The sequence below is a fragment of the Alosa alosa genome, chromosome 17, assembly GCF_017589495.1.
Source record: "Alosa alosa isolate M-15738 ecotype Scorff River chromosome 17, AALO_Geno_1.1, whole genome shotgun sequence".
Taxonomy (NCBI): Eukaryota; Metazoa; Chordata; class Actinopteri; order Clupeiformes; family Clupeidae; genus Alosa; species Alosa alosa.
The window spans coordinates 9,549,710-9,576,659 of record NC_063205.1 but is presented as its reverse complement, the minus strand read 5'-3'; the positions used below and the strand labels follow the sequence as shown (position 1 = coordinate 9,576,659).

Here is a 26,950-nt window from a genome sequence, read left to right as displayed (position 1 = left end):
GCACTGCACTGCACTGAGGTAGGCTGGCAAGATTCGAGCCCACTATAGTTCATTTTGCACTGTCACACAAGGCCAGGTCCTTTGCCAGCCAGTTTTCTGATGACAGAGAGTGGATTGAGATGCTGTGCTTTTCTGTGTTACCTTTGCTGAGGACTTGGTGATTATTTCCTGAAACTGTTCTCACATGTTCCATCAAAGTTCTCAAAAAATCCTCCAATAATTGAATTAACCTTATTACTTGCACTAAATCGTTAAAAGAGTCCTGATGTTTGCAGCAAATTGGTTAATACCTCAGCAGGGTTCAGTGGGTTATATGTATACGGATGGGGGCTGGGGGTGGAGGGGAAGCGCCAGAGTAAAAGGTGGTGAAGGGAACTCCAGTGGCGTCCACATAAGAGGGACCCCCACCCTCCGGCTTAACATCTTCACCTCAGCATGAAGCAGCATGCACAATAAAAACAACACACACACACAACTCGCAAACACAACAGTCACTGCAGGTCTGCACTCCTTTTTGCAGAACCGCGAGAAGAACGATGGAAAAAGTCATAAACTGGAGGAAAAGAGGGGAAGAGGGGGGCGTTTTCCACTGCAGCAAATGAAAGCACTCATTCATCCCAGAAAGGCTAACATTTAAGGAAACAATGTTATAACAGCCAACAAAATCGGTATTGGGTTGTTTCTTTGGTCCTTGTGTGAGTATGAGCACCTTCCTCATTATTGGGAGCTTTTGTGCATGAGTGCATGTGTGTGGGTATGTGCTTGTGTGTGTATGTGTGTGTGTGTGTGTGTGTGTGAGTGTGAGCAAGCATGCGTGTGTTTGTGCGTGCGTGAGTGTGCCTCCCTCTCCCCTTCCCTGGACTCCCACCCAGCGGCGGCCCCTCTTCCCTCACTCTCTGACGTCTGGCAGCTTGCGTCTCTCACTCCTACCAGTCCTTCTGGAGAACATTGCTCCCCTCTGTTTCATAGGCCTCAGGAGCAGGGGACAGAGGAGGAGGAGAGAGAGAGAGAGAGAGAGAGAGAGAGAGGGAGAGAGAGATGGGGGAGGGAGGAAGAGGAAGGGGTGGGGGTGCCGTAGAGGGTGCTGAGCACAAAGGGGAAGCCTGGGTTTAGTCATGAGCAGCAAGCGACATAGGTTGGATTTTTTGTGAGTGAGATCACATCCTCTCCTCTGAACAGAGGAGGAACTCATCCTCAGGCTGTCCAGACACACACACACACAGACACACACACGCACGCACACACACACGCACACACACACAGCCAGGAGGACATCTCCTGTGGGCTGGGAATGGGTGTGTCTGCTGGCTATGTGTGTGTTTGACTGCTGGTTTATGTTTTTGTGTGCATGCATGAATGACTGTTTGTGCATGTGTGTGGCTATGGGTGTGTTTTCAATGTGCACACAAATATGTGTGTGTGTGTGTGTGTGTGTGTGTGCGTGCATGTGTATTTGCCTCTGTGTGCACACACATGGGTGTGGGTGTTTGAGTTCACACTGGCTATATCTAACTGCAGGAGAGTCAGAGTGACTCTCATTTCACTTTGCAAGTCTTGGGAAAGTGTGTGTGTGTGTGTGTGTGGGGGGGGTCTTTCCTTTAGCCAGCCTCTAACACCCCCCCCGCCCGCACGTTTATCTGTCCCACAGTTCTCCGCTCCTCTTACCACAGATCTCTTGCAAAGGCCCAGAGCAACAGGGGGAAGTGGGTTGGGGACGAGCCAAGAAGGCAGGGCCTGTCTGTCAGAGCGGCAAGCGCCGAGCCGTCAAAGTCGTTTAGGAAGGAAGGACAGAAACAGCAGGTCCGGCCGAACGAGCTTCTGTCAGCAGCGCAGCCACGTTCTGAATGGGAAGGATGCGGGACAGCTGGAGCCACCTGATTGGCTCCCAGGGACGCGGGAGGAGGGGCGTCGCCTCACTGGCAGCCAGCTGCTGCCGCTGCTGTCAAGGCCTGAATGAGAGGAGAGGCGAATCATCAAGGGCTTGGAGTTCAGTGAGAAAAACAGACTGAAGTAACAGGACACAATACATCTGGAGTGCTTTCCCCAAAAGGAGAGCTGCTAACTATGTTAGCAACTTACACAGTTGAGATACAAGTGTTCCTTAAAAGCATAGTTTGAACTATGGTGGTTCTACTTACATAGTCTGATGCATCGTTAAAATGACAAAATGAAAACAAATGTTCTCAAACACTGTCTAGTTCAAACAGCTCTATACCTGTGGTTGAAGCATAGTTCCGGGACCATCATGCTGGTGTGTTAAAATTAATAAGTATAAATGCATTTGGGTATCTGGTTGGTATTTTACACTTCTAACCACCACACAACCATATTCTGAATTGCCATAAGCAGAAAATACAATATTTAAAATGAATTAAAAAAAGTAATTAATTTATGAGGTCAGCCAATATGAGCAATTAAATACATTTGATGACCAAGTAATTAAAAAACGAGATGATTAACAGTTGAAACTGAGGTAGGCGATCATGAGTCTCCATGGTTTCCAGGTGAGGCAGTTCACATGCTATTATACGTCATTAACCACATTAGTGCATGTAATCTAGGAAAACCCTTCACATGGTGCACTCAAACATCCTTGATTTGTTGCTCCGTTTCAACCAGCACTGGTGAAATTTCATCAACTTAAGATTCTGAAACCATCCTAGCAAAATCCTGGATACTATCCTTTCAAAATCTTGGATGTTGCTGGTCCTATGGGAAACCGTTGTTAGCTATACTGTATGTTGGTTAGCTGAACAATGCATTGTAGCATGTTAGTTCAATGCTAACTTCCATGGTGGTATGGGAAATGTACTCCTGGTCAGATTACTCTGTGTGTGTGTGTCCATGTCTGTGTCTGTGTTTGTGGGCAGATGTTGCCAGAGAGCCCATCTCTCTGTGATCGCTGCCGCACATCGACCGGCCCCGGCGACATAAAAGCAAATGCCGCCAAAGTAACAGTAAAACAAGCAATATTTACTCAAACCATTTGGCTTTGTTACTCTGTAAATAGCCCCCTCCTTTCCTGTCCCTGACATGGATGTAGACTTTGCCCCATTTCCCTCTGGCACGCTTGCATTTCCCCACAGAGACAGAGGAGGAAGTGAGCCGCCGAATGCCGGGGCGTCAAAAGCGTCTGAAAATGACTGTGCCGGCCCAGGTTTCGGTGCCCTTCGTGCTCTGCCGCTTGCTGAACTTTGGTCGCGCACACACACTGGGGGCTTGCAGTGCCTGCAAGTCTGCTGGGCGATGGCCACATGCCTTTCCTGTGCGCGCCTCGCATGCCTTTCGGTCTCAACAAAGCATAAAGGGCCCTCTGTGGAGCTGACTCAGCTCCGCTACGGCCTTAATTCACCTGATTGGCTTTCATTGCTTTATTGGATTCATAGGGAAGGGGGAAGGACATGTCATGACTGAACTTTGCCGTCACCAGTCCGGACCATGTCCAACAAGTGGGCACAAATCACCCCGGGAGCAGCTGCCCCTCCTCATCAGCTATGGCACTACGTTTTTTCTAGGGGTTTAAGAAGAATGTATCCAGCAGGGACTCTTAGCATGGAAACCAGGCTTTCTCAGAATGAAATTACTTGAGATATCAAAAATGTCTGTAACACAAGTGAGATAAACGTTAATGAAACATTTCACATCATTATATTCCAATTTTGATTATGTGGGCTACTGTTTGTTTTTACAATGACTATGGTGAAAGGGCAAACTGTTGTCATTTCGTTGTTGCCTTACAGTAGGATAGGCTTGAACATAACAGCTGTGTCAAATAGAATAAAAACATTACACATAAGCTTTTCCGTGGCCCATAACCATGAAAGGTCATAAAATACAGTATACTTAGCCTGGAAGCCAGTCGAATTTACCCTGCTCTCAAAATTGGAGTTCAGGAAATTCGGCCTGGAGTTGCTCCATAGAGAAGTCTATGCCCAGGCAGGATCAGGGCTGTGTTTCTAGACAGGGTTGTTAGCCAACCGCTGTTGCAATCTTTGTAGTTAGAACCGTGGTTCTTGGATTTGGTGTTTCTAGAAGGGTAGTTCCAATGATCAATCGCAAACATGGGCAGAAAGTTCGGTGGTTGGAACGTCAGCTGGAGAATAGTCGTTGAAGCATCGTTCATAGATATTTTGCGGTTGTCAACGTTTTAGTTGCATTCGTTTGACTAGATTGACCTTCTATATTCACCCCTGAACACCCTCCAACAGAGTGATAACTGATCATGATGTTTTAAATTTACATTCATTCATCTTGAGTGCAGGGGTGGAACGACGGAGGTTAGACACAACTGCATCCACAACATCCACCCAGTCACGTGAGCAGAGACTGTCATTAAGAAAATATTGAGACATTTTCTTCTATTCATTATAAGTTGTTTGTGCATTCTCAATAATTTCTATGTATGACGTAGCTCTACAGATGCTCTAGTAAAAGTTCAGGATGTGAGGGTAAATGTGTTACCATCAACTTCATTAACACTGGACAGTGTTTTGGACAACAGATTTGGCTATTTTCGACCAAACAACACTTTCTAGGTTTTACAAGGTCTTTGTAAGAGCAAAAGTTCCGTCGTACCATTGTGGTTTAGCAATGACGAAGCTAACTTTTGTAGAAACGCACCCCTGTTCTGGTCAATCAAATTGTTTGGGTGGGCTTTATACAAGGATGGACAGATGCACAAACGTGACGTAGTCAACCTAAGGGCGCTTGAGTTGATTTTTGTTTACAACTAAAAGGCTATCTCTAGAGAAGCGAGATATTTAGATTCCAATTAGATTCCGATATGGACAGCGCAATAACTTTGAAAGTTATTCTCCTTAAAACGTTATAATTCACAGGCAAATATTACTGATGTGCAATATGCTGTGAAAACAAAGCAGCCATGACAGCATCACTAGGTTTGTGGACAACCCTCTATACCACAGTCTACATACCACCCTACCATAAAGGATTGAGGTTAGCAGAGCCTTATCCAGAATCTTTGACCCCACCGCTTCCACCACCCCACATCCAAATTCACGTTGAGCTTTTGCTCTCTCAAAAGTGACACACCGCCACAGGTTATATCCATCCAATGGAACCAGAGGGCCACTGATTGGAGTAATTTCCTTGGAGGTCTCTGCGTTCAGCATCGAGTCTCTTGCTTGAAGTGCAGGGCTTGTTTTCTGGGGCTGTTTAATAGGCGGACAGAGACATAAGCTCAAAGCCCAGGAGCTTGGCTTCGCTAGTGGACGGAGCCGTTAGCCTGGCAGACGCCATGCCCTGCAATTGACCACAAACCCCCAAATGACCAGCCACTGGTCCGGCAGCACGTACGGGATGAATGGGCACATTTCGCTACAGCTAACAAAACAAACAAACTCGCCCCATAGCTTTCAGCGGCGCGCCAATCAAACATTTCATTTCCAAGCCGGAATTGCACAATCTTCCATTCCACTTAACCCCCACCAAACCCCAGGAAAAAAACAGGAGACGTACCACGGTTATCAGCAGGAAATGCCGCTAGATGAATAGGAGCAGTGGTGGTGAGGACAGGGTGACCATACCCCCGTCCCCCCTGGCACGGTGCCCGGCTTTGATCCTGCGCTAGCTTGGGAGGTTAAGGGCCTGGGTGGGCTAGCGCAGCTCCACCAGGTCTCCCTGGGAGGTTGTACACCCAGGCTGGTATGTCGGTGTGCGTCTGGGTGGGTGAGTGTGTGTGTGTGTGTGTGTATGTGTAAATGAGTGTGTGTGTGTGTGGGAGTGGGTGTGTGTTAACACTGATCCTCCCTCTGACCCGACACAACAAATCTTCTCATCTGAGACAACATTAGGGGCAAACCCAGGCGCAAACACGCATGGAATGAAGCTTTGGCTTAAAGCTGTCCCTCTCTGATCTCGGGATAAATCCACGGCCCTTGGTATCAGCCGATTTTCTCAAAATTATGCACTTATGACGCTCAGATATGTGATTTTTTTTTTCCAAGCATGGCCTACCCAACCCGCCAGAAATAGCCAGCAGCACTTTCTCAGAGTGTTGCGGGCACTTTCTTTTTTCCCATGGAGCATTACTTAAGGGAACATGTCAGAACGTTTTTCCCCCCCTTCATCCGAGAACTATCTGCAGTTAATCCAGTTTAGCTGAGAGTCAACGTCTATATGCAGATATACAATGGCTGTGCAGTTTCACTGTCAATCTCAAAGAAATTCAACCCCTGGGCCTTTCTTCAAAGCCATAACACACCGAGCAAGCTAAACACTGGGGCTTTGTGACTACATGGGACTACATTTCAGGTATGTGAAAACACACAGGAAGTTCTGTTGGCTGCTCCAAAAAACATCTCTCGAGACTACTCTGCAATGTACATTACTGTACTCTACTACTACTACTGTACTGTAAAAGCTACAGCATTCCCACAAGCGAAAAAGCCAGTCCCCTGGCTATTGGCTGTATTGGGACCGCTAATAACAGATACATCCCGAAGAGCCCCTTTTGTCCGCTTCCCTAGGGGTCGACCCGAGAGGAAGTCGCGAAGCCTTCCCACCGAAAGAGCTCTGGGAAGAGCCCTGAGACCAGTTTCCACTTTTGTTAACATTATTATTATTTAAAGGTCTGCACAGAGCCGGCCTGCACTGGCCCACTCGTGTGAGCGGAGAGAGAGAGAAAAGGGAGAGAGGGGAGCAGGGGGCGCGGAAAGAGGGGAGAGGAAGGAGACAGAGGGGGAGTGAGAGGGAGAAGAGAGGCCGAGCCAGTGAGAGTAAGAATGAGAGAAAGGGAGAGAGAGAGAGAGAGAGCAAGAGAGAGGGAGGGCAGAGAGATAAAGAGAGGGAGACAGAGGCAGTGCGATAGGAGAGAGAGAGGGGGAGAGTGAGGGAGTTAGAGAGAGGAGGGAGAAAGGTCCCACTGAACTCTGGTCAGCACTTCCCAGGACCAAGGCTGCCTCCCCAGGGAACCGTCTCCCTGTTCCGGCTGCAGCGGTGCGCGTCCTCGGCTTCCAAATCAGGAAGTCCTGCACACTCTGGCCTAGATACGGTTCCGGTGCATAGGTTCATCAGACGGCGTCCATCACCCGCTCACGCTCTACCTCTCCCCCTTTTTCCGCTCAGTCCAACCGTCTGTGGCCTTCACACCACTTCTGGCGATAAACACCCCACCCGCCCCCTCCATCCCGTTAAGGAAAAATAGGGCGTGGGGCCACGCGCTCTGTGTCATCTTCAGGGCTGAGCCTGTTCCTCAACAATCGTCTTAGCCTGGATAAGGATGCAGATGCTTCCTTCGGCGGTGTCTACGCATTTCAATTTCAAAGCGAAAAACAAACGACGGTGCTGTGGGAGGAGCAGGAGGTAGTAATAGGTGGTAGGTTCTGCGATCCTGTCGATAAAATCCCTGTCTGAGGTCACTCTTTTGTCACTCCTCAGAGGGGTCTGCTCCTCTCCAGGCTGGTTGTCCATGATTCTGACCCTTATGTAACTGCCCTCAACAGGAAGTCGCGATGCATATGTTTTGGTTGGAGTCGCCTGCTCGAGCTGAGTGCTGTCTTTTTGGACTGGAATCCTCAGTCAGTGAGGAAATGAAACCGAAGGGTGCCTCTTACCACTGCTGGATATAAATACATGGTGAGAGAAGGAAGAAAGTGATGACTAAGGGACGCAGGGCTGCTGTGGACCCAGGCAGCATGGACGCCGCCATCTTGGATTTGAGCAACTTTCGTTGAAAGCAAGACAATGTGTGCATACCACAACCCTTTCCAAACACACACGCACACACACACACACACACACACACACACACACACACACACTCACTCACTCACTCACTCTCACACACACACATACACACACACACACACACACACACACATACATACTGCAAATTACAACACAGTGGGTGACTACAAAAGATCTATAAAACACAGCCTGTTGAAGCATGTGTGCCCTTGGTCTACAAGTTCAGGGACTTCAATAAAATGCTGGCTTTTCTTTTACAACGTTATCCCTTTCCCCATATTTCAGACTTTTCCCTTTTCAGCATGTCAAGGTGCTTATACATGTGAAGGTGTTATGGAACCTCCTGAACCACTCTTGTGATTGACATGCTCTTTTAAACAGAAACTGGAGACGACGTGGGTGTTGAGTTCAGTTCCCCTCCGTCCCTCCCGATCCATCAGCTCCTATCCACAGCGTGAGTGTTTTTCCCTCCATTTGAGAGATTAGGCGACTAATGCAGCGCTGTATAAACACAGACACCCTAACATCGCCACTCTCGCATCCTCTCAGAGGACTGTCATAGCACTGCATCCCTTTCCTCCCTTTGAGGCTTGCTCACTTTTTTTTCACTTTCTACCATTAAAAGTGTTTACATTCTGCAGGTAAAGTTCATGGGGGTCACATACCGGATATCCAGCAAGCCTCATTCATGTCCTCTGTGTGTGTGTGTGTGTGTGTGTCGGCGGGGAGGGGGGGAATGGCCTCTGACCAGTTTGCGCCCTCTATGGGATTTAAAGGAAAAGAGGGACCACAGCAAGGGCTGCTATGCAACAGCTGTCTATGCAGGAAATAGCAAGAAAAAACTATCGAGAAAAAGAAATGATGTAATGATAGGAATGGCAAAAATTGTAAACCTGGACTGATGCATTGGAGTTTGCTGAACTGAACTGAAGTGGATGCTGACTAATGACAAAAATGTGGTGCACGCTGGTAAGTGTGAAGTTTGCATGTCTGGGCGAGGGGGCCAAAGTCCTTGCGCTCCCAACGAGAAAAAAATTCCCCAGCCTTCAGATCTGATGCTTCTGCTACCACCGTCTACCCCACCACCACCCCACCAGTTAAATGCTAAGACTGGCCTATGGCCCACAGTGACAGATGTTTGCTATTACAACAAGTTCAACATGCAGGGTAGGTGCGCAGGTGTGCAAGCAAGTCAAACACATCCCAAGCCGCTACACTGGACTACATTTCAGGGCTGACAGTATTCGGGTCGAAACTAGTCCCCCCCCCCCCCTTTTTCTAATTGACTAGGCGACGTGTCATATGATTGATTCACTGGACCACAATATTAACACACTCCCTCATGCAGAAAGCATTTCCTGCCTCCAGCACCACTGCCTCTCCAGCGACTGGCTCACCAGCTGAGTAAGGATAGACTGCTGGAAAATATGCCGCCACATTGGGGGATGGAGGGGGTGGTGGTGAGGAGCTTGGAGGTGGAAGGGGGAGTGACAAGTCAGTTTTCAAAGCAGATGAAAATACTTTCACTTTTTCTTTTAACTGCTCTTGAGATTTTTTTCTTTTTTCTTTTCGGTGAACTTATTAACCTGCACATGCCTCACTTCCTGTTTCCGGAGAACTGTGACACACCAGCATCACTCTCTCATGGTGACATGGTGCAAATGTTTTTTTTTTTGCAATCTCATGTTTCCACTATCCCCCAACCCACCCCCGCCCCCAACACCTCCACCCACCACAGCCGGATGTGAAGATCATGCGCAGTCAAAATATCTGTGGTGACCTTCAGACGCTGCAAGAAAACCTGAAGCTGCAGCCCAGCTAGACGCCTCACATGTGCTTCCACTGTGTGACTGATGAAAAGCTGCGTGAGCCAAGGTCACGTACGTCAGATGTCCCCAGTGTCTGCGCGCTGGTGGCTTAGAAACGGTTCAGTAAGTTGTCTCCTCAGGGCCCGTTTTCCCTAGAGGGATGCATGCCTGGTGAGGAGCAAAGAGTTCCACAACAACCTCTGCACTCACACACCTGACAGTGCTCGTTCAAATGCGCACGCACGCACGCACGCACACACACACACACATATTCTGCAGACCCACCGCTGCCTCTCACAGCCCACAAGACGCTGAATTGCACTTTGGCACTGACGGGAACTCTGACCTTGGCGGCACATCTTTGAACCGCCAGTTCCTATGGCCCTTTGACACACACACACACACTGCCAGTTGCTTTCACTATCTCTCTGAAACACACACACATACCCACCCACACACACATAAGTAGGGCAGCATATTCGTACCATCCCTAAGTGTACCAATGAGCTGGAGTTTGGAGGCACAGGCCCCATACCACCCACACTTACCCACCCAGTGTTATCTGATCCATGCGCTACTGAGCAAACATGCCAGGGTGTGGGCTTGTATCCTCCTGAGTTCTGCCTTATTCCGACAGATCAAGAGGCTTCCAGAACAACAGCTCCTCCTCAAAGTGCCATGATAGACCCTCATCGTTCCGTTGGTGGGCCCCATCAGAAATAGGTTGGCATTGGTGCAAACTGATGGCTGTAAGGTTTCATTTGTGCTTTCCCCCCTCAAAGTCTGAGGCCCTTTTTTTTCTGGAAACAACGTTAAACGCTTTCAACGTTCTCATACAAGGTATGGATTAGGGGAAATTGGAGAGAGATAGAGAAAGATCCAGTTCCAGATGGTGGGTTTTATAACCACAACCAACTTGCGCTAGACATTTTCTGGAGGGAGACGCTAACAAGGAATGCCTTGTGAACATGTGCACATTGGAGCCCGTGATGAATGCATACCCAGCCTGTCAGAGAGCATTTAGACGCAAGCAGTTCTGCATTAGAGAGGGTCATTTGGAATATCAGTTATTGGTCTGGGGTCCCTGATGCTGAGGGCCTAGGGCAAACTTTAATGGAGGCCCCGTGTGTGTGTGTGTGTGTGTGTGTGCGGAGGGGGCTCGCCAGTGTGCAATTTTCAAGTGAAATGCCCACGGAACATGTGAAAATACTTTTCGCCATGTCATAACATGGGGAATATGTAATGTCTCTCGCCCTCCATAATTCGGCTGCAGCAGCCGGAGCGAGAGGGAGATCAAAACGCGGCAGCCCCCAGGGCAGGCTGGATCGGGTTTCATTTTGGGTTGAGGCCCTTCATTCATTTGTGACATTTACAGTGAGCTCGACCGCTCCACTCCCCCCCCCCACCCCCGCACCACCCACTACACACACACACACACACACACACACACACACTCACTCACTCACACCGCTCGACCCCACCCCAGCCGTCCCCAATCCTGGGCCTCTCAGCTCGCTGGAAAAACCCAGTGCATCTGACTTGCATTGCCTGGCTCCACTTGTGTGTTCTGTGTGCTGCTGGAGGAGGCCAAGGCGCAATTACTGGGGCCAGCTCCGAGACGCACATGATGTCATCCACCCGCTCCAGCCTAACAGGCTGCAGATGAGTGCTGGGGAGAGAGAGATAGAGTGAGAGTGAAAGAGAGAGAGAGAGAGAGAGAGAGAGAGAGGGGGATGAAGAGAAGAGGCTGCCGCGCTGAGACTGCACACGCTGGGCTGATCCACACACTGCACAGGGGCGGAGGGCCATGGAGGTACTTCTCTCCAAACAGTGAAAGAGAGAGAGAGAGAGAGAGAGAGAGAGAGAGAGAGAGAGAGAGAGAGAAAGGGGAAAAAAGAACAAGAAAAGAAAGGAAGAAAGGAGAGAAAAGGGGCTTGCACAGTGCCGGTTGGCCCGTGTCTGAAAAGCTTGATACGGCTGCAGAGCACGGTGCCAGGAAGAAGTAAAAACAAGCCCTACCCTAAGAGGGTATTAACGGCGGCAGTATAAGTGGCGGCAGAGGGTGTGGAACGGGCCTGCTAGAAGAATGCAGGTGGCACGTCTGTGACGGCAGCAAGGAGAAAGCAGAAAGCACAGAAGAGTGTTCTGGCACCAACTTTGACCTCTCAGGCCTTGGCCTTCTCTTTTTCTTTTCTTTCTTTCTTTCTTTCTTTCTTTTTTTTATCCCTGGGCGAAGTCACCTGTCTTATGACGGCGTGTTTGTTCTATTGGGCCTTTCACTGGCTTCAGTGGCATTCCTTTTTGCCCTGTGATGGAGATAGGAAGGTCCGTGTCTCCTCAAATATCAAAGGAGAGATGGACAATGCCCGGGCTTGGAGGCAGACAGGCAAAATAAAAGGTGCTTGAGTTACTGCAGTTTATGAGGTTGTGTATGTGTGTGTGTGTGTGAGAGAGAGAGTGTGTGTGTGTGTGTGTGTGTGAGTGTGTACACATGTTTGTGTGCACGTGTGTGTGTGTGTGTGTGTGTGTGTGTGTGTGTGTGTGTGTGTGTGTGTGTGTGTGCGTGTCTTTCTCCTAAGGGTTTGAGAAATGTGGCCCTGGCCACATTAGAGCGTTGAAGAAGGCCGTTCCGATGCCACACCCTCGGCACATGTGTTTGAGTGGCACCGTTTGAGAATCTTAAGAAAACAGCTGGCGCTCATTTGCGTATATTTGTTAACCATAACAAAACAGCAGCATGCACGCACACACACACAGTTTAAGGATGCACAGTGGCCAGAAACCCCCCTTAAAACACACTCGTCGCACGTGACTCGAAATAACCGCAACTCATCTGGGCCAGTAATTCCGGCTGCCTATTAATAGCACGTCTACTCAGTCCCTGTCACAGCAACATAAGCATAAAGTGTAACCTGACACCACCATTATTTATCTTATCTGGTAAGTGCCACAGCTGTCACTTGGCGTGAAGGCGGGGTAGAGGAAGTTGCTGTGGCATCACCATGGTGCCATTTTTCCTGTGGTGGCCTGGCACTGTGAGGGTATGTCTCAGTTAGTGACAATATTCACACAGCCGCAAGAATGGCACAGTAAATATGTTCCTCCCTGGGAACAAATGGCAAGAATAGCTATGCCACCTTCTTCCTAGAAATGTAATATGAAGATACCCTAAGAGGTGTGAAATAGATGGTGATTAAGATGTATCCTAAAGTAAGAGTCTTACTTACACTTTAAATGTTATAAAAAAACATTTCTATTTGCCTAATTTTTTTGTGGAGGACCTTTGTTAGAAGTATAGGGACAGAGATCTGTCAAAGTAAGGTGCTATCAAACATGGACAGTACATTTGTGTTGAAGGCAGGCTTATCTTTGGGCAAACAGACTTAAGTGAATTCCCTTAGCGAATAACCTGTATTGCGAATGAGTCAAAATGTCCTCTGAGATCATTTTACTGACAGCCAGCATGACAGCAGAGCTGTATCTGACAATAATGAGAGATAATGGAACTGAATGAGAACAAACGACAGTAATGACTTTAACTGCCGCCGACTCGCTGATGGATGGAAAGTCACAGCAAATGGCTCCTCACAAGGGGAATCAATCTGCCTGAGATCTGACAGAGCTTTCTCTAGAGTAAACTACGGGCAAACATTACGAGCGACATACATTTACGAGCAACAGGGAAACACGTCTTGTCATTAAGGCTTTTTGGGATACGCCTGCTAGGGCTAACCAGGCGAGTGTTATTCATCCTGTGGGGCTCCAACTATGCACTATATTTTGCCCTTTCATCTTCATCATCGAGTTATTTGTCTGTAATACTTCAGCGGTTCTTTGAGCTTGACTGCCATGGTAACTGAGAAGTGTGGGGCTGGTGGGATGGGGGTGAGAGCAGTGCCACACATTCCTGCGTCATCCATCTTCATGTCAACTGGATTTTCCCACACAAGTTTAAATGCAGTGACAGGGAGCCTGGCCTTTGTTTTTTGTCGGCCATTTTTCATCCAGATCCCAGCAACTTCCCCGAGCTGGAATGCTGCTGGAATGCCAACATGGGCTACCTGGCAAAGGGGATTAGGGGCTTTGTCCAGCATGTGGAAAGGCTGACCATCTGACCAGGTCAGAGGGAGCATGACCCTGTCTATGGATTCTCACTGGAGTTTAGCACTTGAACGCAAGCTAGCTGACCGCACTCTCGGACATTTGCATTATGTAACTCCGATGGACTAGAGTCAAGAACAAATACTGTGTGAAAAATTCCCAGCATAACTGCACTTGACTGCCGTGCTGTCAACTTGATCTTCAGCAGCGGCGTTGAGTGGCATTAGCCTCAGAACAGGTGACATATCATTCGGTTGGGTTCGGTGTAACGAAGTGCTTATCAGCCCTGCTGTCAGAGCTACAGCCAGGACTGCAGTGGCAGGAGCTGCTCCCTCCCTCCCTCCCTGGTTCAGGTTACCATACCATACGTGCCTTTCTGCTGACAGTGCGACCACGGCGACAGGTTCCCATCAGACCGTCTCTTCACAGCCATAGCCCAAATTCCATTTCCCTGGGGAACAAATGTTACCTCCAGGTAGAGCGGCATCATTCCAATCCCACGCCATTTGCTGCTGGAACACTTCCACAGTACCATGGTGGAGGGTGGGGCAAAACAAAAACCAAATCTTTGATGCATTTGATGCATTCATTGCCACATCAAATGCTACATTTCAACAGTTTCATTTGCACTGTTGCACAGTAAAAATAAGTTACCATCTCCACTCCCTTTAAAGGTGCTGAGAGGTGGGAAGGTAGGGTGATGGTGGTGGTGGAGGGTGATAACCGCCAGTCGTGGGAACCATGGATAACTACTTTGCATGTCAGAGCAGGAGCCTGTGTGGAGGATTTTCAGTGGCATGCACAGGCAACAGCAGCGAGCTAAGGCCCACGCTTGACAAGGCAGCCAGAGGATGTTTCCTATTGAAACCTGAGCACAGGAGGAGTGATAGGGGCAGGAGTGAAGGAGGAGATGGGGATGGGGATGGGGAGAGGAGTGGGGGGTGTTGGTGGGATGCAAGCAAGGCCACCCTGGAACCCCATCACTCTGATAACGAACTGCGATACTGGGGCAGGCTGCAGGGGGAATACCGGATCAAAAGCAACAAGCCAAAGCTTGCAGATGTCCCTTTCTCCTAGTGAACCCTCTCTCCAACACACACACACACACACACACACACACACACACAGACTCACACAGGCACAAAAAAAAACAACAAAAAAGAAACAGACCGGATCTTTTGTGTCTAGCTGAGTCATGGCAGCGTGGGGAGCACGGCCCTCTCGGCCCCCGAAAAACGCAGGAAAGAGTTATGTTCGTTTTGGCTCCTCAGCCACATGGATTCCGAGGGAACGAAAAAAAAAACCCAGTGTGAAAAAAGGAGGATCACTTCCTGAAACGCAGCCCCAGGCGGGCTCTCCTGAGAGCGCAGATCCACAGGAATTAGCTCATGAGAACAGCGAGCTTCAAGCAGCAGCGTATGGGCTTTAAGCGCAGACAATAGTGGCCCAAAAGAGAGAGCTCCTCAAACAAACTCTTTTGGCCAGAACACCCTGTTTTGAAAAGGGGAAAAAGGACACATCATTATCATGGCATTACAACAGCTCTGCGAGTGTCAGATAAATGGGAGGATGGGTGTAGACACGAACACACAGTAATCACGTGCACTGCATGTGTTGCGTGGGACACAAAGACACGATAGGAATTGCGCCATGGCATTTGCGCGCCCAATGAGCGCCACGCGTCTCTCTCTCTCTCTGTCTCATCCTCGAGCTGCAACCGGCTACTCCGGTGTCAAATTAGGGCTCGTTCGCTGCGATGAGAAAAACAAGTGGACAGTTTTCCAGCAGAGGTTCATCATTTCATTTCATTTTCCATTCTTTCAGCTGAGCAGAGGCAGGGGCCAGGGGCAGGAGCCTCGAAGCGGCGGTTGGCTTTCAGCTCTTGTTTGCTATTTACGCGCTCCCCTCACCATGGTCACCGGCGTGCAAATTCAACAAGCTGCAAGAGAAAGAACCATTTCCTTTCTGCACAATCATTACATAACCCACAGCGGCAGGCGCATGGCTCACGTGGGTGTCCTGTTACCTCCATTGATTGACCACCACCTCAGACAGATAAGTCATGCTAACAGAGAGGGCCTCTCTGAGTTTTTGGGGAGGAGAGAGGGAGAGAGAGAGAGCAATAGAGAGAGAGAGAGAGAGAGAGAGATTGACACACAGATAGGTGTTGCTGGGATCTGACTAAGGAGCTCTCTCTCTCTCTCTCCCTCTGACTACCAGCGATAGCAATATTGACTGGCTCAGACTTCAAAGTGTGAGCACTGCGGGAAGAGGCCTGACCGAGACTCTGAGATCAGTGCTGCCACCCCGTACAGGGAGGTGGTACTGCAGACCACACAAGTCACCCTCCTTAAAGCAATTTCACATTTACAAGCAGAGACCTTCATAATTAATTCAAAGTATGCCGGTACCTATAAAAAGACAGTGTGGGCTGTGAGGGGCTGCATGTCTTTTGTGGGGGGAAACTCCCAGTCAATGAATAATTGCATTGAGATATTGTCCCCTTTGGAATGTAAAATAGCAGAATACAATTACTGAAAGGTCTTCTTTCTAAATTGAGGGCTTTCTGCAGCATGGAATTTCCTGTATGCGTTACCAACGACGCTTGACATTCATTTGTTTTTGAGAAATACAGTGGAATTATTATTTTACTTTTTTGCCTGTCAAAGGACTGTTCGCAGAGAAGAGAAAAACGAATGAAAGCAGAAAAAAAGACTGTAGTAATTAAACTATTTTCTAATGCTGGCATCTTTGGCAAGAGAGGTGGAAAGCTCATTTGGGACCAAAGAATCCAAGATAAACCACTCCACAATGGGGCAAAGCACAATGGGGAAAACTGAGAGGGCACTGCATCCAAACCCAATACTTATTTCATCAAAGAATCATTACAATCACTGCAAATACTCACCTAGTAACTAGCAAACACACATCAACAAAGGCTCAGAAAGGCCCGTTCGGGGAACCTCTGGCGCCGTCCAAGGAAAACATCAACTCTGCTCGGGGCCGTGCCACCCCACACGCCTGCCCAGCATCACAAGGGGAAACGGCAACATGAGCCCTTAACACCCGCAAGGTCAACTCTCCCCTTCTGCCTTACCTCATACCACACACTCTTTCATTTTTTTTTTTGCTATTGTTTCCCTCTGGTGCAACCCCTGGCCCTGTGCGACAGGTGCACGAGCTGAGAAGTCTAAGAGCAGGACTAGGAGGGTAATTGATACCCTGGCAGACAAGTGCCCGGCGTTTTTACTGGCAAAACACGGCCCCTCTTAGTTAATCCTGAATGGCGTAATCACTCACACTGACTCGCTGCCTTCTGCAAGGTGTCGAGGGGGTAATTATACCCTTCAGACAAGGTGACAAGCTAATGGTGGGGACACCAGGCACGCGGAGACGATTCCAATATCGCCTCAACGTCCAGCTGTACTTCATTTACGCCCTGGGGCTATGTGGTGTAAGGTGCATGTGTGTGTGTGTGTGTGTGTGTGTGTGTGTTAGTGTTGTTTTAGGATGCTTGACTGAATGGCAGTTGCATGTCTGCCATTAACACACAACAGTCGTCTGGATCAATTGTATGTCACACGTGCCGAGACATCTGGTCAGTGTTGAAAGCAACGTTACAAAGAACAAGTGAACAGGCAGAGATCGTACCACAGTAAACCACAGTTGTGGAACAAACAGAGTTTATGTTACAAGACATTAAATATTCAACAATTTAATATTCATTAAAGCTCCAAGTAATACAATCAGTGTAAAAACACCCAACCGTTTATCATGACATTTGAGTAGTAAATTATAGTATTAAATTATTTTCTCGTTAATCAAAATAATTAGAGCTCTTATCTTGAATCTTCATATATGACGATTGATAAATGGTCTATTGCAACTAAGTTGTATTTTTCCACAACACCACCACCAACCCCACACCTCCTAAACAAAAGTGAAAGAGAACAATGATCTCTATAGATTCAGCACAAAAGAAAAAAGGTTTTGGGCAAAAACCCGCAAACTCAACTTGTTGTTCAATATCAAACAATTAGCGTCGCTGGTCATAGTTAGGAGTGCTAGCAAGTACTTCTCGTTTTACAAAAAAAAAAGAGACCTTACTCCACATTGAATACATGAAACTGGACCTAAATTAATACTAAAATTAAGAGAAGAGATGTACAGACTGAGAGGAACGGCTTCGTTTTCTCAAGTATGAGTCACATCTTTTTTGCATCAGGGTCAGACATGACTCTCCTCTCCACTTCTGGCCTTGTACAGGTTTTTCCCCCCAGTACACAAACACTTGAAGTCAGCATTCTTTTCAAACCCTACCTCACCTCACACTGTCTGACATAAGACTGTCTAATCTGATTTGACAACGCGACGTGTCGCGAGTGTGTCTTCCTCTGATTAAGGACTACCACCTAGTGGAAGACTATAGTATCCATAAGATAGCCAGCAATCTCCCACAAGACACAGGCTGTAACATACATAGATTTAAAGTATCTTACCATGCTACTGAAGAAATAAGAAATGAACTGCTGAGAGAAATTTCGTTTCAGGGAAAGAAATAGAACATTCATTTGGAAAACTTTTAACCTGAGAAAACCTCTCCCCACAATTACTACACCAAAGATTCATTGAAATGTGTATAATATGTAACCTTAAATGAAAGCCATTTCATAATTGATAAGAGAAATAGTACAAAACTACGGAATAATGTAAACTTGGGTCAAACTGTACTCCTATTTTTGTTTTTCTCTTTATTTAAGATTAAATGTTCATTGTCATCTATATTGTCTTATGGCACCTTCTTATGTGAGAGGAATGTAGTGGAGTGTCCTTCAAACTGAGTATCCTTGATCCTCACTGGTTTTCTGTCTTCTGTATAACAGCATGTATGCCGTATCACCACTGAAGGAACAGATATGTAACTAAGACCATGCAACATAAACACAATTTTAAGAAAATATTGCCAAAGTAAATTCTAAATACTTACTCATTTTGTCCACCAAAAGAACTCTGAACCTCATCCCAGTTCACCTGTGCATTAAAGCATAGAGGGAAGACAACATCAATGTCACCCGCCCACTTAGGATGACTAAGCATATCCACCAATTTGATACTGAAATGATTCCATGTCCAATGATTCCAATGTCCAGCATGTCCATCTCACCTGTCGTACCCGACTGTCATTTGCATAATACCATGTCTGCTCTCCTGGGGGTTGAATATAGGCTGTGTAGTGCCCAAACATGGCAGTTCCTGAGTGCACCACAACTGCATACAGACTGTAAGGTGAATCATCCTGTGACCAGGGAAATAGATTATCACCATGATGTATTTTTCAAATTATTGTGATATGCACTAATAATTTCTGGTTATTTGACCAGCTTTGGTCAAATAATGATTACAGATTGGTTTGGTGATGTGCTAAATCTGGTGCACTAAATGTTCTTCTCACTTTTTGAAGTCAAAGCTTCGCAGCAATGCAGCCTATTAGCTGTAATTATGATATAACATCCAACAGCAAGTACCTCATGGCATTTTTACGATGGAGTATTAGGGCCACAAATGAAGAAAAAAAATATTTTTGCAATGACGAGATTAAACTCGACATGTCGACATTAAACTCGACATTTCGAGAATAAAGTTGAAATATCATGTCGACTTTAATCTCAATGTGTCGACATTAAACTTGACATTTTGAGAATAAAGTTGACATATCATATTGACTTTAATCTCGACATTTCCTCTTGACATGTCCATCAGAACTAGTTTGGAGAGAGAACGACTAGGGTAGGGTAGGCTACAACCAGGACGATTGAAAAGGAGGACGAATCCCAGATAGCAAGAGGTTGGCGGACCATTCTCGGTCCATTGGGGGCATAGCTGGCGGTCCGCTGGCATTTTGCTCATCGGTTGTCTGGCGGGTTGCAGACAAATTGCCCAATATTTTGGCACTAATTGTCTAAAATCGTTTTCATTTGTTCAGTTATAGTCCATATATAATTTTATTAATTTTTCAATTAAATATTATTATAAATATTTATTAAATATTTATGACAAGTTAAATTTAAAGAAATGGTGGTGCAACGGGTGACCACAAGTGGCAAGCCACCGGCGGCATACCACCAGCGGTCCGCTATCTGCCAATCTGATTTTGCTATCTGGGATGAAACATTCCAGTTTTCTTCGAGTGCAACAACGATAGACAGACATCATCTGGACAAAACATAAAACATATTAACCTCCATTGCTCAGCCAAATACTTTCCTGTTACGTCCTTTTATCACAGTTATAGGCGATACATTCAATGGTCAAAAGTAAACTTCATTAGCGGTTTATTTATTTATTTTATTATTAAAGACTAGCCAAGAAATCTAGACGCACCCTAGCGGCAGCAAATTACATTTGCTTCCAGGGCTAGTCTATCAACTCTCCGTTGGCTTGTAAGCTCGAAAAATTAAACTTCTATCAGGCCAATCAAATTGTGCATAGAGTCATTAGGCGGGCTTAACATAATGATTGATGGCAGAGTTGCAACGGTTTGGCTTGAATTCCCTGCTACTTGAAAAAAGAAGATGGATGTTGCTGTTGGCCAACAGTGTGACACGAGTTAAGCTTTTTTTAGCTTTTTCTAGCTCCGCTGGTGGCAAAACGCTGTCCTATTGCGTGCAGAGGGAATTTGAAAGACAACCGATTATCCCGCCCCTCGGACTGAGCACTGCGAACGGTGAGTGCCCAGACCCTACATTTTAATGTGGGTCTGGCTCATCAGGCTAATTAAAGACTGTTTTTCATCTAAAGGTTCTACTTCAGGCTTATTAGCCTAGACTAGGCCTACTCAGTGCTCTCCTCAGTCACAGACTTTCACATTGCATGTTTGTTTGTAATGGATGCATAACAGCCTAGGCTATTGCTGAATGTCTGTGTTTATACTATATTTTATGCAGGTGAGACATTGCGTCATGGCAAAAATATTTTTTTCTTCATGTGTGGCCCTAATACTCCGTCGTACAGTATATGCTGATGTTTAGGGGGCCCTATCATATATAAAAAAAGGGCTACCAGATTTAACAACCAGTCACGCATTGACTTTGGGGGGTTAACAATATGTGCAAATTACCTTTTTAAAAACGTCAGAAATGCAATCTGGATCCAAAATGCTGCTGAAGTTGAGTGTGTCAGGGAAAGTGACTTTGCAGTGCAATTTTTGAGTGAAGCCGCCCTTATATCGGAATCGCTTGAGATGGATACATAAGATTTGGGGGAGGGAGCAGAGTTTGAACCCCTGCATCCAAGAAAAAACAAATGAAGACCATGGCATACAAGAAAACTGCTTCTACATAAAGTTTAACAATTCCTTATAGTTATAAATGTCCCATTCATACAATAGCCTTTTGACCTGAGTGGATCGTTGTTTCTCGCCACATCTCTCACAGTAGCATTTGTCTTCCCCACTTAGCTCCTGTTGCCTGAAGAATTTCTGTATGCAGTCCTCCTGCGAATCACATCACAAACAAATGTCCATTATTCAAAATATACAGCCTAACAGGTGTGAAACTTTTTAGGGAGGCAAAAAAAAAAACACATGCACTTAGAGTAAAGGCAACGTTAACATAAGATGAAGACTGTCAACGAATATTGTCAAAGACAATAAATCATCCTCACCAAGTTATTCTGTCCCTTTTGCAAAGGGAGTGGAAGGCTGAGCATATAGCTGTTGACTTTATGATTGAATGTGCACTCTGAACACACCACATGTCCCTCAACTTTGACCTTGTACAGCTCAAGGATTTCCTCTTTCTGCAGAAAAGAAGTAACAACACACACATATCTGTTTATAGATGTGTTTCCTTAGTGGCAATGTCAGGAGAACAAACAGCTTTCTTTAGAAAACTGAACAATGGAAAAAAATCTACCAGCTGTGTGTCAGTCATCTTTTGCAGAATGAGGTTGAGGATTGAGAGAAAGACTTCGTCTGCATCATGCTGCACATTTCCTGGGAAACACATTTGCATGGATTTACATACAGAACTTCCTTTCATGGAAATACTGGACAAGACAAGCGAAACAAAGAAGCATCAGTGGTTAACACCTGGCACACCATCAACAGAACAACTGTTAGTCCCAGGGCATACTTCAAACATCTGGTTGATGCATCAAACACATGAACATGTTTTGGCAACTTGAAAACACAAAGACTGGTCTGGATTAAACTCTATGTATACTGAACACTTGATGCCTTGATAGTGATAACCAGCGCGACCTTGATATCATGACATGACCACTAATTTGCATGTGTTGGCAGTGGGCGCATACTGGGGATTGAATTGCGATCTAGGCAGTCCAGGAACTCGCAGTGAGGTGCTGGTTGAGGACTTTCTCCCTGCATGGAATGTAAAGTCTTCCTTAGCAGCAGGGGTACATTGTTTCTTTCCTCATAATTACCACTTGGATTCCATCTGAAATTACAGGAAAATTATAGAAATCCCATGAATAAAACTCACCAGGCAGGCAGGCTTTTGTAAAGCACTAGTCCATTATATCATCTCTTTAACAGTCGTAGAAGTTTTACAATTTGCTTCAATACCAACGCAAATATCTATACTGAATCAATAGCTGGCCTAAAGCCTACTATGACTTGGTGAAAACGTGCAGGGATTATACCTGTCAAGAAGCTTTAGTAGTTCCTCTGTGGCAGATATTGACTGCAGCAGAGCATTCACACAGCAGGATAGGCCAAAATTCCTCAGACCTCTTATACTTGAGACTTGAAAAGAAATAAAATTGTAGGCTATGTGTATATTTCAATAAAACCATACATAACAGTCGTCTCTAGTAATGTTTTTTAATGTTCGACTTACCGTAGTCCCGGCGGGTAGGCCTAGACAATTGTTTGCCTAAATAAGACAACCTTGACATTTTGATCCCTTTGTTCTGTGCGTCACTCAATATTGTTAGGCTATATTTGACGCATCTAAGCAAGCAGGCTACCTTGAGAAAATAACAACGTGACGTTATTCATAACATCACGTCAAAATTATTTTAGGCCTATATAATAGCCTAATCGGCAAGAATAAATGATGGTATAGAATTCACTCACCTTAGCTAATGAGAGGTCCTTAAAAAAACGCTGGAATTGTTCAAGTAAATACAGTTTGTGTAGCCTAATGTTTACATGCTGCGAAGCGACTACAACTTTCACTTTCAGTTCTGTTTCGTCTATGGTACAGCATCCTCTACCGGGGAAACGAAACCTAGCCTAACCTACGTGGACGATTAAAAAAAAGTGTTCTTCACGTAATCGCAGCTGCCAATTCAGCAAACATTTAACATCTGCTTGTTATTTCATTTTTCAAAACAAACAACACACACAAAAAAACGTCTAAACATTTTTAATCCACCTGCAATTACATGGTTTATCAAATAAAAAATTGCTGGCCTGTGAAATCCTAAATTTTACAAGTTACACTCATCGAATGTTCAATAGTTTTTGTTTTTGGTCACATGTGTCCCAATTAACAATGACCAAATAAAATTAAGAATCAACTTTAAGTGGCTTAATTTGAAAGGTCTTAAACTGGAAGAATAGAATGTTATTGGGTGGTAGCTTGACCCCGCCCATCTGTATCTCAGCTCATTTTCATCTCACTGAGATACTAAATGAAGTGAGTTAGTCTGGTGATATCAGGCTAACCAGGTGGTACATATGGAATGAAACAATCATTACAGGTCTTTATTAGCAATTTGATGTTACCTTTATGTGTGATCTAAGCTGTGATCATAATTCACACATATGCTGTACCCCAAATCAATATTTTTGGATATCAGACCAAGGCTGTTTCATTTTTCAGAAAAGCCATTTATTTTGCAATATCAATATAATAACTATATAACTAACAAAATACTTCACATATATAACAACCTCAGCATCCAACCCTCACAGAGGACAAGACACAAAAGGACCCAGAATTCCACCTCCAAGATCCTGTTCCAGTCCACTGATTTCTAAAACAACAGTCCCATCAGGTCACTTAAAAAAAAATCATCGGTCTTATTTTTCAAAAACCCTCTCAAGTGCATCATCTTTGAGCCATGGATGGATCTCACACTGCAGCATTGGCTCGATAATACGGACCAAACATGGCATACCACATCTGCTTCAGCAGTCGCAGCAGTTTGAGGACCCAGGGGAAAGATGACGGAAGAGCTGAGAAGGTAAACAGGTCAAAACAGAACACAGATGAGTGAATGCACCTGTGTAGAAGTATAACTGTCTTATAACTGTGGCATGTAGTACGTGTAGCAGACAGAGGCTACAGCAATGGTTTGCAATATTCCACAAGTTATCAACTATAATCACTGTAAAACATCAGTGTAAGAACATTTCCGTTGATGTAAATATTAGATTAAATACTTCACAAAACTGGTCCAGTTATAACACAGCAAGACTCACTTACCTGGGTCCATTCTGACTAGTAGCAAATAGAGCAGGAATACTGTCAGCAAAAAACGTCGCACAGGTATAAGCTTCCATCTTAATCTGGCTATTGAGACCCCCCTTTGTAGCAGCCTCAACATTCCATGAAGCCTCTGGATCACAGAACCTGACACACAAACACATACACACAGTTACAACTGATAGACTAATCAAAGTATTGTCTAATCACTTTCAGTCAAATTACAAACACGGCATATGCAAATTCAGTCTAGATTCATAGTACAGTGCTGGCCAAAAGTATTGGCACCCATGCTAAAGTTGACTGAAAAGAGGAATATTTCATCATCTTTTGGAAATTGATCTTAATGCCTTAAGTGAAAAATGAGGAAATATCTAACCTTTAAGGACACCAATTTTCTTAGTGAATGAATAATGTATCATAAATAAATAAATGTTTTTCCTTAAAATACAGGGGTCATAAGTATTGGCACCCCTATGTTAAATTCCCATAGAGACAGGCAGATTTGTATTTTTAAAGGCCAGTTATTTCATGGATCCAGAATAGTGTGCATCCTGATAAAGTTACCTTGGCCTTTGGAATTAAAATAGCCCCACATCATCACATACCCTTCACCATACCTAGAGATTGGCATGGGTGTTATTTCAGTTAGCCTATTAGCTGGTTTGATGCTCATTGAGCTCAATGCAAATCAAACCCATTAATAGGCTAACTGAAATAACACCCATGCCTATCTCTAGGTATGGTGAATGGGATGATGATGATGTGGGCTAATTTAATTCAAAGGCCAAGGTAACTTTATCAGGATGCACAGTATTCTGGATCCATGAAATAACTGGCCTTTAAAAATACAAATCTGCCTGTCTCTATGGGAATTTATGGGGGGGCAATACTTATGACCCTGTATTTTAAGGAAGAACATTTATTTATTTATGATACATTATTCATTCACTAAGAAAATTGGTGTCCTTAAAGGTTAGATATTTCCTCATTTTTCACTTAAGGCTAAGGTTAAGATCAATTTCCAAAAGATGATGAAATATTCCTCTTTTCAGTCAACTTTAGCATGGGTGCCAATACTTTTGGCCAGCACTTTATGTCTAAAAGGTATCTAACTTAATGCTACTATAATGGCAAATGTTATGTGCACAGAAACTGAAGGTTTCTGGTGTTATGTTATTGAGCCCTTCCAATTAGTACATCATCATCCACATAAATTCACCACTCTTTCCATAATGGGTGCTAAATTGAATCACACACCATGAGGCATAGTATCATCTGTGATCATCTGTGGAGTGGCCTCTGGACTTGGACTCTGTGTCTGTCCCTCCTGAGAACTTTGCTGGCTCTCTATTAAGTCCAGCGCCACCTGCCTCTGGTCTGCTGTAAACGCAGCGCTGCCAACATCACCAGTCACCAGCTGCTGTGCCTCGGCTGTCAGGCCCAGTGGGATTAACACATGCAGGAGGTACAACTCTGCCACAGTACCATAGCCAGACAGGGCTGTATTGTCCAGACAGTGAAGCCAGCTATGGCCCACTTCCTGCATTGTAGCATGCTCACCCACTTTAGAGTACAGAAGAATGCTGGGGGGAAAACAGTACAAACTTGGTAAGGGTGAACTTGTTCATGGAAGGCAACTTGTTCATTAAAGGAAACTGGTGACTTATAAAGTGTTGTGTGACAACAAAAAAAGCAAATTACCACATTTGCATTATTTTGGTTGGCATTGTATCTGCGCTGCCAAAGTGCTGTAGGACCCAACCAAGAACACCACGCCACTGGTTGAGTTCAGCCAATGCTTGAATGCCCACTGTACATAAAGACGCCTTAAGATCCCCATACCTGCCGAATGAACAGGAATATGAATGTTCAGTTTAACAAAGCCTCATGTTCAAAGTTATCATTAAATCACTTGTCTTAACTTCGTTAGACAACCATATCCACGGGCCCTCTATCCACACAGGCCATTACGACATTATTCTCATGCTGCTTGCATGAGAACCCACCTGCTATCCTCCTCTTCTGCAACTTTTTCCAAGTTCTCAAACCCTCTCTCGCACGTGTCAAAGGCACTCTGGAAATTTTTATGCACCATCAGGTATTCGACAGCTGCATCCAGCTGGACTACAATTTTCAGTAGCCCCGTGCTGATCGGAGGGCTGCTGGCGGCATGGAAAGAACTCATACTGTTGCAGGGAGCTATTGAGGTCATTGAATTGCTTTTCATGGCGTAAACAAATCCTCTGTGCATCGATGAATTGGCGATTGAGAAACTGTGCTTCTCAAACACACATACTAATACACTACAATAAATGTTCTTGAAAATATCTACGTAAATGATTCAACTCCACCTTAGCCTACACATTGGGTTACTGTGATCATCACCAACTCTCCTTCCTTGAACGTGACCAGAGAATGTCTGACGTGATCAAAACAAACAACGAAAAAACGTCTAAACATTCTAAATATGTTGTACTGCCCTCTACTGGTTTGGAGTGGAGCTACAATGTTCTGAAGCACTTTTTGTTGAGGTTATTTACAGTGTTAAACTGACCCTACAGGTAAAGCTAATTTTCACTCCACTTGCTGTTCCCTGTGGGGAAAACCCCCTGATTTTTTGAAGCACCCCAATGAACTAATTGAAGCAGTTTTCTGAAAGACTAATTATTAGGCCCAATCACTAAATATCTTCAATAGGCATAGCCTTACAACAACAACTCAGGACTTGTTAGAGTGCTTAAGAAAGAGCTCGCACAGAAAGGAATCTTTTCAAATCACTTTAGAATATATCCAGATTATGACTTGTAGGCCTAGATATCTTATATAAACACACACATTCTTATTTTGTTTAAAATAAGTTGGCTTTAGATATTGCTG

The 26,950-nt window shown here is 45.3% G+C and overlaps 2 protein-coding genes across 4 annotated transcripts; both read right to left on the bottom strand.

Annotated features, from left to right (window-relative positions):
• Positions 1-1,671: 1,671 nt before the first annotated feature.
• usp18 (ubiquitin specific peptidase 18) lies at positions 1,672-22,815 on the bottom strand. Of its 3 annotated transcripts, XM_048267408.1 has the most exons (12): positions 22,714-22,815; positions 22,475-22,600; positions 22,278-22,380; positions 21,930-22,072; positions 21,530-21,609; positions 21,279-21,413; positions 21,013-21,108; positions 20,734-20,898; positions 18,781-18,912; positions 18,604-18,647; positions 18,415-18,518; positions 1,672-1,949 (listed from the first exon to the last, which is right to left on the bottom strand). In XM_048267408.1, exons 2-11 carry the CDS (start codon positions 22,530-22,532, stop codon positions 18,449-18,451), a joined length of 1,026 nt encoding a protein of 341 aa, XP_048123365.1. In that variant the 5' UTR covers positions 22,533-22,600; positions 22,714-22,815; the 3' UTR covers positions 1,672-1,949; positions 18,415-18,448. The 3 variants fall into 3 exon arrangements, with proteins under 3 accessions (XP_048123365.1, XP_048123364.1, XP_048123362.1); XM_048267407.1 differs by lacking the exon at positions 1,672-1,949 and having other exon boundaries at positions 18,343-18,518; positions 22,475-22,604; XM_048267405.1 differs by lacking the exon at positions 1,672-1,949 and having other exon boundaries at positions 18,343-18,518.
• Positions 22,816-22,989: 174 nt separating this feature from the next.
• Positions 22,990-26,476, bottom strand: pex26 (peroxisomal biogenesis factor 26). Its single transcript, XM_048268279.1, has 5 exons — positions 26,080-26,476; positions 25,775-25,915; positions 25,331-25,656; positions 24,071-24,217; positions 22,990-23,820 (listed from the first exon to the last, which is right to left on the bottom strand). The coding sequence occupies exons 1-5, from the start codon at positions 26,322-26,324 to the stop codon at positions 23,717-23,719; spliced, it is 963 nt and encodes a 320-aa protein (XP_048124236.1). The 5' UTR covers positions 26,325-26,476; the 3' UTR covers positions 22,990-23,716.
• Positions 26,477-26,950: the final 474 nt, after the last annotated feature.

What these genes read in the sequence shown, in the direction of transcription:
- usp18 (XM_048267408.1), bottom strand. Translation starts at nt 22,532, where the DNA reads ATGTCAAGGTTGTCTTATTTAGGCAAACAATTGTCTAGGCCTACCCGC. An exon ending in AGATCGCAATTCAATCCCCA is followed by an intron (nt 21,610 to 21,929) that starts GTATGCGCCCAC and finishes TGTGTTTCCCAG; the next exon opens with GAAATGTGCAGCATGATGCA. An exon ending in TTTCTGACGTTTTTAAAAAG is followed by an intron (nt 18,913 to 20,733) that starts GTAATTTGCACA and finishes CCCTGGTCACAG; the next exon opens with GATGATTCACCTTACAGTCT.
- pex26 (XM_048268279.1), bottom strand. Translation starts at nt 26,324, where the DNA reads ATGCACAGAGGATTTGTTTACGCCATGAAAAGCAATTCAATGACCTCA. An exon ending in ACCAAAATAATGCAAATGTG is followed by an intron (nt 25,657 to 25,774) that starts GTAATTTGCTTT and finishes TTTTCCCCCCAG; the next exon opens with CATTCTTCTGTACTCTAAAG. An exon ending in ACTAGTCAGAATGGACCCAG is followed by an intron (nt 23,821 to 24,070) that starts GTAAGTGAGTCT and finishes TTACCTTCTCAG; the next exon opens with CTCTTCCGTCATCTTTCCCC.